Source organism: Toxorhynchites rutilus, chromosome 3 (genome assembly GCF_029784135.1).
Source record: "Toxorhynchites rutilus septentrionalis strain SRP chromosome 3, ASM2978413v1, whole genome shotgun sequence".
NCBI lineage: Eukaryota > Metazoa > Arthropoda > Insecta > Diptera > Culicidae > Toxorhynchites > Toxorhynchites rutilus.
In genome coordinates this window covers 120,196,900-120,210,100 of record NC_073746.1, presented here as the reverse complement: position 1 = coordinate 120,210,100, position 13,201 = coordinate 120,196,900, and the positions used below count along the sequence as shown (strand labels likewise).

The following is a 13,201-nucleotide window of genomic DNA, read 5'->3' as shown; positions in this document are numbered from 1 at the left end:
TAAAAACCTTTGGTTTGTTTAGATACGTATTGTTCATTAGAAATAAGACGGTCTGTTTTAGTCGTAGGTGATTGGTATTCTTTTTGGCTGGACCAAAAGGTTCTATAGTTGTAATAATTTCTAGCTTGTTGTTACAGTCATGCCAATAAACCATTGGTGAAATTGGTTTAAAAACATGTTGGTTTTCTAAAAATGTTTTTTCCTGATATGTCAATAGTTCATGGTTTATATTTTCAGGTATCGATTTCAAATGATCTGAGATTACGTTGTTGAAATAAATGCTTCTTGCTATTTCTTTCAACGTAATGTATTTGTGTCTAAATATTAAGGGTTGCTGAGCTGATATTGCATGTAAGGTATTTATTGGTGTCGTTCTAGTACATCCTGTTATTTGACGTAGACATTGGTTATTAATTGTCTCTAAAATTTTTCTTTTAGTTTTAGAACAATTGTTGTGTATTGATGAGCCATAATCCATTATACTTCGAAAAATTGCCTTATAAATATGTATTAACGTTTGAGGGTGTCCTCCACTTTTGATGCCGTTTATTACTTTTATCATGTTTAGGCGATCTATAATTTTAGTTTTGAGGTTTTTCAAATGTATTCCGAAATTTAAATATCTATCTAGTGTTACTCCCAGATAGGTATACGAACGAACATTTTCTATTTGTATGTTATTTATTTTCACATTCAACATAGAATTCGATTTATGTAAAAGAATTATCTTCGTTTTATCAGGATTTATTTCAAAATTTATCTCCATCATTCGTTGTACGAATGTATTTAGGAATCCTTGTGTCATGAAATTTAAATTCTTTAAATTTTTTGCCCTCGTGATAATACCGAAATCATCGGCATACTGTACTACAACTATATCCTGGTTATTGTAGTCATGCAGATGCGATGTGTAGATATTGAATAATGTTGGGGATAAAACATCCCCTTGGGGGAGTCCGTCACTGACAAACCTCTCTATTTGCCCTCGTCTGGTCTTAAAGATTATTTTCCTATTCTTCAGTAATTGAGTTATCCAGGAAGAAATTTCAGGAGGGAAGTTGAAATTCTCGAGTTTGTTAATCAAAATGTCTGTTTTTATGGCATTGAAGGCATTCGATAAGTCTAAGAAGGTAACAGCACTAATATAGTTTTGCCTTTTATTCTCTTTGATTTTATTAATGACGAAATTTAGGCAGTTTACGGTTGAAGTATTTTTACGAAAACCAAAAGAGGTGTTCGGAATTGTTTTGCGTTCATTACTAAATTCTATGATTTTTTCCAAAACAACTGTATCTTCGTGAGCGTTGGTAATAATGATATTGGACGCTTACCTTCCAAACTGTTTTGGTTTTTCCCTGGTTTAGGGATTGCTACTACTGTAATGGTTTTTAACGACAAAGGTAGATAGCAGTCTTTCCATATCTCGTTTAACTGTCGTACAATATTGTTTTTGGTTTCCTCACTCATTTTTCTTAGAATTTGATATGATATTTTATCCTCCCCTGGGGATGACCTTTTCTTTTTCTTAGTTATAATCTCATTAAATTTGTTTAAATCTAGTAAATTATAGTTAATATTGTAATGAATGTCTGTTAAGACAGATGTATTTTCTGGTCCAAAGTGTTTGTCTAGAAAACTACTAGCCATTTCAACGTTCTCGTATAATATGTTATTGCCCGGATTTTTCCTGTTTTTACCTGTTAACCTGTTGATTTTAGACCATAATTCAGATGAGCTCATCTGTGGATTGATCTCTTCTATAAAGTTTTTAAGATTTAGTTTCTTCGCTTGGTTTTTCAGTCTTGTGAATATTGCGTGTTTTTTTTTTTAAAGTCGATTAGATTCTCTATTGTTGATGTTCTATTGTATTTGCTTCTGGCTAGTTTCTTTTGTTGCCATGCGGCTTCAACTTCTAAAGTCCACCAATATTTAGGTGTATACTTGTTTCTAATTTTACTTTTTTCAAATATATTTGCAACATTGTTTTGTAATTCTGCTATACTGTTGAACTCTGATGGTAATAAATTTTGTATCTTTTCGTTAACTTTTTTGTAGTTGAAAGTATACCGAGATTTTTCGATATTTTGATTTTTATCCAGAGTTATTTCTATCAAAAGATGATGACTTCCTATACTATTGTCTATAGTTCTCCATTCTGCGTCGGATGAGATATTGGGTGAGCAGAATGTGAGGTCTATTGCTGTTGCTCTTCTATCAACTTGTAAAGGAATAAATGTTTTTGATTTATCATTTAGTAATAACACATTATTGTTGTTTATGTGATCCAAAATTATTTCTCCTTTTCTATCGTGAAAATCGTTACCCCATATTTCATGGTGAGCATTGAAATCGCCGGCTATTATAAGTTTATTGCACGAAACTAAATTATTGAAAATTATGTTCATGTCTAATTCTAATGTATTGGTTGTGATTTGAGGTGCCACATAAATGGATACCAGGACCATATCCAACGGAAATACTTTTATAGCTACCACTTGACTAAAGTCAGATAATCCTGCTATATTTATCTGACTGTAAGAGAAATCTGATCTGAGATATATTGCGCTCCCTCCATAGTTGTCTTTTCGTGATATGAGAAACTTGTGGTATTTAGAAATATTATACTTACTGGTATTTTCAAGTTCTTTTTGTGTCCATGTCTCTGTGAGAAATGCAGCTGAATAACAGCCCTCAATTAGGGTTCTATGTAATTCGTTTTTGTTCTTTGCGATGCTTTGTATATTACACTGTAAAAACTTAATCGTTCCCATTATTTTGAAATTTTAAACGATAATTTGTGATATTTACTTGAAAACTTCAGGCTGTCAATGTTTCCGATTTATAAAATAAAATTCTCAAACTTCAGATGTTCTTTTGAACACTGCCTTATTTTTTCTCTCAAAGTTTCTGTTATTTCCGGTAGTTGAAACAATGCTGTATAAAAGCTCATGACTTCTGTTTTCGTTTGGTTTCTTGTATTCTCTTCGGCTTTCTTGGTAGCATTTAGTATGGCTTGTTCCCATATTTGTTGTTCAGTTACCGCGTGAGGATTATCTAACCCCATACCATTGTTCTCTGCGAGTGCATCAACTCGTTTCCTTTTACTGTGTTTCACATTTTCCGAAGAGTGAGTCTCCATTTGGATCGGTTCTTCTACGTTGTACCTTTTTTGTACTGAACTCGCATTTGTGGCAGTTTTCGTTGTTTTCGGTACAGCTCCTGTTAATTTTTTCGCGTAACTATCATAAATCGATGGGAATTCCTCTATCTCAGCGAGCAGATTGAATGAATTTCTCACAGGAGTAGGTGTTACCAGCTCTCTTGCTTCAACGTATGTCAGATTTTTCTTGGACATAACTAGTTTAATTCCAGTTTGTCTATCACGCTCTGGACAGTTCGGATCTGTTGTTCGATGACTACTGTTTCGACAATGGAAACATTTCACATCATCTTTACAGTTCGGGAAATTTTCCTCCTCGTTTGTGTGAATTTTGGAACATTGTTCACATCGTTTTTTCCCTTTGCAATTACCGGAATTATGGTTAAAGCGGTGACAAGATGTGCAAAATTCCACTTTTCGTGTAAAGGGGACAACTTTACAATTTGTACTGAATATTCTAATTTTTTCTGGTAACGTTTTAGCTCGGAATGTTATACTTATCCTGTTGCTTGGTGTTTTATTTCCGTCGACATAACGTGAAAGTCGAAAAACTTTTAATATTGGTATCTCAGATTCAATTTCTGAGCAAATTTCTGCGTCAGGAATATTGCATGGAATCCCAGTTATCACTCCGGATATGCTTATAAGGTGTCTTGGAATATACGTTTTGTAGCCAAACTGCTCCAGTTTGCTCTCACGAACCAGAGTGTTAGCTTTGACCATATTGTTGAAGAATATGATTATCTTATTGCGGCCAAGATATTTCATATCTATTATGCCAGTTTTACTATCATCGATTTTTCTGAGGGATGATCCTAGAGAAAATTTATTGATTTTGTTTGCTTTCTCAATAGTTTCCACGTAAACTCTATACGGCCCTAGGTCTGATGCGCTGTAGAGACATGATTGTTTCTCGATGTTTCCTTCGGCCATTTTCTCGACGCCATTTGTTGCCACATGGCTTCTGTCTGGAGGCTCTTTTTCACCACCGCCTTTAAACATTATTAATCAATAATTTTGATTTCTTCCACTACACTTTCAATGTTTTATGAGTATATCGTTTCTAAGAATATACTGCTCCTTTTTTAAAAAAAATCTTCTCCGTTTAAAATCCACTTATTCAAACACTTTTAACGACTGCAAATAACTAGTCCTGTGCGCAAGAGCGTTAGACTGCGAATGAACGCCAAGACTATACCAAAAAAAACTGTCAGTAATAGCAAAGTTTCTCGCCTGAGTGGGGCTACAAGAGTGGTCGTTTTTGGAAATGCCAATCACCATACTGAGAGAAATAATTAGTAAATATAACGATTCTTTTGGTAAATGCAGACTTGCAGAAAACACACGCTGCGCTGCACTTTAGACTTAATCAGCGCGCGTTCACAAAAAAACATGTATTCTTTCTTGGTACGAAGTGCCCTAAATTCATAAACACAAAAGCGCCGAATGAACACGGCGCAAAATTTAAATAATAAACATCGCTTCTCACTTCTGTGATGCGCGTCTCATTTTATACAGCATTAAAACTCAACGCGCCTCCATATCAACCGTATGCGCTTGTGTGAAGAAAAATAACTCAACAGAGAAAGCAAACCAGATTCAAGCGCGGTGTAAAACAGGTATAGAAATACGGTGCAAAACTCGGCACAAAAACGGTGCTGTGTTTTGGAGCGTGTTCATTAGCCAGAGCGCATGTACTATACAAGGAGTGAGAGTGCAACTAAGTGCAAAAAACATGATACACATCTGCACCGCCTTGCATTATGAGACCTGAGTAAATGCTACCAATCTATAGTCATATTCGACCGTACTAATTATTGGTATATCCTCGTATTGTATCTGACATACATATTACATACGGTTGGTAATATGTACAGAAATTATGTACATGCTACTAATGTTTGCATTACCTAAGGTATTAGATAGTTTTCTACCGAGGATTTACCTGAGTGCAGCAAACCAGGAAGCGTTACCAAGCCCTAATTCGATGCCACTGACCGTAAATAGCTCGGCCGATTCCAGAGCCAGTATATTCATCCCGGAACGATGCTAGAGCGTAATTCCCGATTTCAACAGCAAACAATGAAACAGCGGATAATCATGCAATACCAAATGATGCAATGTCTAAATAGAATTCGGATATTTCCAGATACTCACTTTAAAGCAACACAGCAATACAAGTTAAAGCAAGCAATAAGGGAAGCTCTCACATCCCCAAAAACAAGCAGCTATTTCTTATCTTTTAAATTTAGTTCCAATTTATTCATTAGTACTGATATTATTTATTAATTAGTATTATCATAAAGTGTGTAGAAAAAAAAATGATTGTTTTCGTTATAATCGAAAAGAAAATGTTCTGATTCTATGAATGAGCATTGAATTTCTGACATTGAACAGACGTTGGACTGACAACCTCGTGTTGAACAAATTACAAATATGTTTAAGGTATATGTTAAACCAATGTTGAACCGACGGCTTATACTGTGTTATACTGGCCGGTTTGACATTTGTTTACCCTTGTTAACGCATAAGGTTACGGTGCAAGCAGTGCCACTTACGAAAGCTTCTTACGAAAATGTGGCTGCACAAAACGCATGCAATCATGAGAAGTAAACAGCTACATAGAATTGTATTGATGTGGTTACATTGCTTCCTTCTCACTTCGTTCGGTTTCATCTTCTTCGTACAATCAAATTTTCGTGCGTACTCCGATGCAATATCACCGCGACTGTAATAAATAACAACACCAGGATAATTTGACCCTATAGCAGCCTAATATGAACGAATAATTTGTAAAGCACAAATTGACTAATCATTGGTATTGTTACGATCGCGATTCAAGAGGTGACTGATTCGGATGGACCGAAAGAAATACGCGATACGTACATTAAAATAACGAATTAAAAATACTTTATTGCGGGACTCTAAAACATGTGTTGTTGTAACCAGTGCCACAAATTATCAAAATTTATTCACGAATGAAGGAATTAGATTTTTCCCAGTATCGGATGAATTCTCTTCTGTTGAAACTCAACACCATATCTGTCATAATGAGTATAACACAAGAGTCGGGACGCATGAGCTTTGTCTGGTATATTGATCGAAAACAGCATGAACGAATTTCGAAAAGCCTGCATTCAGGCATTTCCATTACTGTCAATAATTTCAGGTGATTATCACGAACGTTAAGTTGATCTTCATCGCTTGCAGTGAATTTTTATTGAAAACGTGTCACCCATTGCCCATATAAATGGTGGTGTATGTCATTTCCGGGCAATCGTGAGTAGATTCATAAAACGTAGCAAGAGTTTTTCTATACATTTTATTGCCGAACTCGCCAAAAACAAGAATTTTGTGTGATGGATTGCCATCCTTTAACATTAATCGATTTTACTCTCAATTGGTGACGTTGAATTTTACGCTTTGATTTTCACTAACACGCAATGATCTTCTTTTTCGACCTTACGAATACCATGACGAAAAGGAAGGTGCAAATGAAAAATGAACTTCATGGCAAGCTGATGTTGATGTTCATTCCACTGGGGTTCATTGACAGTGTTGTTTCATATTTATCGACTCTCGCTTGAGAAGTAGGTTATCAATACAAGGAAGGCAGCAATTCGCTGAATTTGAAAGTCGTGAACGTGAATATTTTCAGCACTGGTTGTAACTAATATCACACACTGACTGACTGACATATAGTCTGACGTACAACTCCCTTCCGTTATACCAGCGTCGACATGATGACAGCTGAACTGCCATCAGTGAGCCTTCTTTGGGGCAAGATTTTCACATTCCCAACAGGTATTATTTACCATAAAATTCTAGGCCCTGTTGCAATATCGACTTGAAGTGCAGCGTCAGTGGAAACGGAACCTTTCTCGTGACGAATCCGGAAAACATCCGATTGATCTAACCACCGATCACAATTGTTGACAAAACGTTTATTAAGTGGCCGTTGGCCAAATCTGACAGCATTCCGGTGGAATAAGGACGGGCTCGTTTTTGTGTCTTAAAGTACCCACATTCCTCATTATTGAACCAATATTTTCGCATTCTCCGGCATTAGATGGGCATGGATCATTTCTTGGCTGTTCAATATGTATCAATAATGACTGAAGAATATAAATTGAATTAATTTTCAAGAACGTCACTGATCTGTCCTGAGTAGTGTCATGTAATACATTGGGATCAATTAACAGCTCGGCAGTGTTTGAATATCTGTCAATATTGAATGAACCACAATGTGTCAAGCTTCTAACCCTTCACGAATATACAACCTAACATGCATGGATGATTCAAATACTTGACCGAATGACAGTATTCACTTTTGTTGCGAGGAACTAAGCCTGTTGGTTGCATATCAGAGCTGTACCAAACATCGCACACCACTCTCGAAACCTACATACAAGTTTGAACCGCATATATCGTCCCGTACTAGCTATAGCGAATAACCGCTGCACAGATAAGTGCAGAGCGATAAATGATACATGAATAATTACGTCCTCATTCGGTCACCATTCGAGGAGAGCAGCGATTAGTAGAAGAGCTAAAACGAGATAGTTTTTGTTTCTCATTGGAGCGGTGTTGCTAGTAAAACTTTGCGGTCTATATGAACATATATATATATTGCAAGGGATAGCAGCATAAAAAATGAAAAATATAATCTGACTACCCTTCCCTGAGCATCTAGCTAGCTAAATATTCACATAGTTTGCATTCTCTGACAATAATCAAGATTTGTTGCTGTAGTTGAAAATGTATGAATCATTCGCTTTGCGAAGTCCGTATAATTCTCATGCTTCATGATACATGGAAAGGTTCGATATGTAATGAGACGAAGAAGAATATAAATTTTCTGCTCCGAAACCGATCATGACGGTTTTGCTAGCTTTCTCGTGTATCATGAAGTGCGATTCGAAGTAGAGTTGTGTCATGATTTGTAGCATGTAAAATCAAAATAATATCACTGGAGAAAATGCGAAAGCGAATTCACATACAACATCCACGTCACGTTCACGTCCCGTCACGTCACGTTATATCAGTTATTCTACCATGCAATTCTTATGAAAACATTCACATACACCGGCAACGTAACGACACGTCAGTATACGTTCAACGAAAGCGACCGGCAGGATTTGTAGAAAAGAATAATTGATGGAGACGGACGGTTCATTGGATTTTTGTCTGGGCTTTGTGTCTTAACTTTTGTTTTGATTTTTGTTGCATTTTTTATCCCAACATATCTCTTAGTTCCAAATTCCGGGGTCAAAATTGTTCTCGACTAGCTGAGAAAAATAATCTGTATATTATTATTGTTGAATATGGATTTTGAACATTTAAATAAAATAATTAAATGATTTTCATTTAATTTTTCCAAATTTAGAACAGATTCTAGGCATGTTGATTCGAAAGGAGCATTGTAATTTAAAACTGTTGTAGGTGGCGACACTATGAATAACATTAAAGAAATCATTCGTCTGACATTTGACGCGATGGTGCTGCTGCAGGCATAAACGGCATGTGTGAATTGTTGGAGATTATTCAGAGAAACGGTCAATCGACAAACACTGCAGCTTGGCCATCACATACCATTAGTAGGCAAAACATGTTATGTTTGTAATTTCTTCGTGGTTGCTAGGGATGACAATCAATGCTAGCGGTTGCTAGGGATTACAAAGTTACCAATACCGTGTAGTAAAATGTAACAATCGTTGGTAGGGATGTGTATCGCTTCTGACATTCAGTTTACATACGGTTGGTAATATGTACAGAAAAAAATTTCTTATTATTTTTTATACTGAATTTATTTTCAAACAGCTCAGCAAAGTAAAGTAACTATGAGCTGTGTACGTACATACTAATGTTTGCATTACCAATGATTTGATAGTTTCTGTTACCAAGGATTTTTTCTGGGAGTATATATATTTGTGTTATTCGGAATAACTTATTCCATCCACGCTTTTAATCCTCCGAACAGAATTAGTAGCTCTCATTTTAATGCTCTACAAATTAACTACAGAAAAATGTATGATTTTTTATATTGACATAAAATTTTGGGGAGAGTTGAAAAAGACTGGTGCAAAAATCTCGTAAATCGGATAAGAAAACGCTCAAAATTGTACAAGGGCAGTCCGATAAGTACTTAGCCTACAAAAAAACAAAAATTTTGTAAAAGTGGTGATTTTTTTCTCAACATTGTCTTCTTTTAGCTTGATACACTTGACCCAGCGATGCTCCAACTTCTTTAATCCATCTGAAAAATACGTTTTCTCGAGGTTCGCAAAGTAGGCCTCCGTGGTGGCGATGACCTCCTTTTCTTCTTTCTTCTTCTTATATGGCACTAACGTTCCTAGAGGAACTCCGCCGTCTCAACGTAGTATTACTTGCGTCATTTTCATTAGTACTTAGTTGAGATTTCTATGCCAAATAACACGCCTTGAATGCATTCTGAGTGGTAAGCTCTAGAATACGCGTGACCACAGTGCAAGTCAGAGGAAATTTCTTTGAAGAAAAATTTCCCCGACCAGAACGGGAATCGAACCCGAACCCCCGGCATGTTAGGTTTGATGCTAACCACTCGGCCACGGGAGCACCGATGACCTCCTCATTCGACTCAAATTTCTGACCGGCGAGTGACTTTTCCAAGTTCGGAAACAAAAAAGTCGCACGGGGCCAAATCTGGAGAACACGGTGGATGGGGCAGCAGTTCGTACACACACGGTCAAAACTACGAGTCCGATTCGGCTGAAATTTTGACAGTAGCCATTTACGAGAATGTACTACACGATAAGCAATCTTTCTTGCGATACCGACACCATCGGGCGATGAGGCTATCGGTACTTATCGGACCGCCCTCGTATAATGTTTATGAAATTTGTTTGAAAACAAATTATAATACGCTTGAGAGGCTCAGAAGAATAGGGGTGTCTTGATCGATTTTCTCTTCAACTTTTTCCTTCGTGAATAACTTAGCTGCGAAAACGTTCCAATCTGAGATTGTTATAGTGACCGATAATTGAGATTCTGACCTATCGTCCGCATTGTCAAATGTCAAAGCTGGGAATGTGTTTACAACTAAGTTATGACCAAAAAAGAGAGTCGATGAAGAGAAAATCGAATATGTCACTTACACCCATTTTCTTTTAAGGAATTATTTGCTTGAAGCGTGAAAGAGACAGACTGATCACAAGCGTATTGTGTTTTGTTTACAAACAAAACACAGTAGACTTCCAAGATGGCTGCAGAATGGTTTCAGCAAATTGGCCCACCTTGGGTCAAATTACACTGAGAGGAGTAGTTAGTAAATACGACGAACTTTTTGGTACATGTTACCAATTCTCTAGTCAATTCTACCCTACTAATCATTGGTACATGTTACGAAAGAAAAATGGTAGGCACAAATGTCAAACAAACTACGATTTGTTGGTCCAACACTGGTGCAATATCAGTGAAAATAATGCTTCTCATTTTTGATGATTACCTATCAGGGATTATGAAAATATTTTTTAATAATTATTTTTAATTCAAAAAATGTATTTGATTACATTTAACTCCACATACTTAGAATACATTAAACTAATAACATATAACTTATTCTATAAACAGTATCAATTATTCTACAATAGAAAAATTATCATTGTGATTAATAATAACAGTACTTAATAACATAAATTATCCTATGAGCAGCGTACAAGGGGAAAATTACTATCGCAGCCTCAACCACATCAATTTCGTATGCATTTCCAAAGCCTCGAGTACTCGAAAAAGTTTCCGTTCCTCTTCCTGCTGCATCGCTCTGGTTTGCATTATTTAGGGACGGGGATAGCTGATTAACAGAGTGTCGGTAGCACAGCACGTTTCATCCGTATTTTGTTCTCTCGTGTTCACATGAACAAAGGAAAAACATATGTTAATGATATTAAATATGCATACATGTAATGAAACATAACATCAACAAAATGCTCACCTCCGAATCTCTTCGTCTCCAAAAGAGAAATGGCGATTGCAAAGTGCGCATTTCACAGATGTTAGGTATGACAAAAAAACAAGGTTACTCATCAAGGTAGCCATCTTGGAAGTCTACTGTGTTTTGTTTGTAAACAAAACACAATACGCTAGTGCCGAAGCTCGTTCCTGATCAGTCTGTCTCTTTCACGCTTCAAGCAAATAATTCCCCTTCTGCTTTCTTCCGTACTGTTTTCATATACCGCTCCCCTAACCAACTTAGTGACGAAACGGCCTCACCTAGTACCATAGACCCGTCTTGGTCTAGGCCAAGGAAAGTGAAGTGGAAGGTAAAACGTAATGTCAGAATTGCCGTTCGGACGTATCCCGTAAGTTTGAACTTATTTACAAAGATGGTATCCAAACAACACTAAACATTGACTACTGTTTCGCCGGCACGGTTGATTGTCGTTATGAACCAGCACAAAAAACAAAGCTGCAAATTATGCGCCAGTGGCGATACCACGATCAAAGCACTCCCTGAATCACATTAGCCGAGCCAGCTGGCGGAAGCATATGCATAAAGGTTACTAGGTTACTATTTACGACAACTGTTTATTTATCATACTGCTTCAAATAACTTCGACGAAATCAAATGTAACCATACCAACGTAAGTAATAATATAAACAAATCCAAACTTTTCGTCTTGTCATTCCTCATACGTCTTTTCTAAATAGTGTAAATTACGAGCCACCTGTTAACTCCATCATCTTGGTCTAGCCATTCATGTAAGAGAACAGTTCATTCTCAGTGGCCATAGTCAATCCTTTTTCAGGTCAACATCCATGTAAATCGTATAGATCCCTAATAGAATTTCCGTCGCCATTTTTTGTTTGGCCCATATCTGAATCAAGACGGGTCTATGGTACTAGGTGAGGCCGTTTCGTCACTAAGTTGGTTAGGGGAGCGGTATATGAAAACAGTACGGAAGAAAGCAGAAGGGGAATTATTTGCTTGCAGCGTGAAAGAGACAAACTGATCACGAGCGAGCTTCGGCACTAGCGTATTGTGTTTTGTTTACAAACAAAACCCAGTAGACTTCCAAGATGGCCGAAGAGTGGTTTTAGCAAGTTGGCCCACCTTAGGATATACTTCAAGGCGCCTTGATCTGAATGAATAGCGACTCAAATAACATTAACAAATGAATGTAAATAAATACCGCTTCACGTGCTGCAAAATATAAACACGCCGTACAGTTAATAAATAATATAGATACTGCTCTCAACATAATTATCAAATGATGATAGCAAACGTGGGGTCACCCGTTCTGCCTGGATTTCGCGTGGAAGAAGCGGTAGAGATAGCCAAAACGAATAAAAAGGTTGTTCTCGGACCCGGCTTGAGACAGGATAAGGACGACATGGTGATAGTTTGTAAAAGTGGTGTTCTTCGGAAAAAGCATCCCAACACATTTTGGGTGGACTGCTATCAGAAACGATACGTACCCAATCGGGGTGAGATTGTGATTGGAATCGTGGTGCAAAAGGCAGGAGATATTTTCCGGGTAGACATCGGTGCTAGCGAGTCAGCATCGTTATCCTATATGGCATTCGAGGGAGCCACCAAGAAGAATCGTCCGGATGTTAATGTGGGAGACGTTATATGTGCCCGATTGCTGATTGCCAACAGAGACTTGGAACCGGAACTCATCTGCGTTGATTCTCATGGTAAAAAGGCTAAATTGGGCGTGTTACACGAGGGACTAGTCTTCAACTGTGGCATCAACTTGGTGAGGAAAATTTTGAACCCGAAGTGTGCTTTTTTGGATCTGCTGGCTAAGGAAATGTCCTTCGAAATGGCTGCCGGCATGAATGGACGAATATGGATTAAAGGGAAGACGGTGAAACAGACGATTGCCCTGGGGAACGCGATTCTGGCGGTGGAATTTAAATCTAATGACGAACTAAAGGATCTCTGCGATGATATAGGAAGTTATGTAGCTGGATTTTCGTGAATGTAACCTCATAGAAATACATTTTTATTATAAAATTCGATGTGTTTTTCTTCCAATAAAAAGAGCCTTTAGCACCAAT

The 13,201-nt window shown here is 37.2% G+C and overlaps 1 protein-coding gene across 1 annotated transcript; it reads left to right on the top strand.

Moving 5' to 3' along the window:
• The first annotated feature begins 12,260 nt into the window (after positions 1–12,260).
• Positions 12,261–13,188, top strand: LOC129774540 (exosome complex component RRP40). Its single transcript, XM_055778291.1, has one exon. The coding sequence runs from the start codon at positions 12,406–12,408 to the stop codon at positions 13,120–13,122; it is 717 nt and encodes a 238-aa protein (XP_055634266.1). The 5' UTR covers positions 12,261–12,405; the 3' UTR covers positions 13,123–13,188.
• Positions 13,189–13,201: the final 13 nt, after the last annotated feature.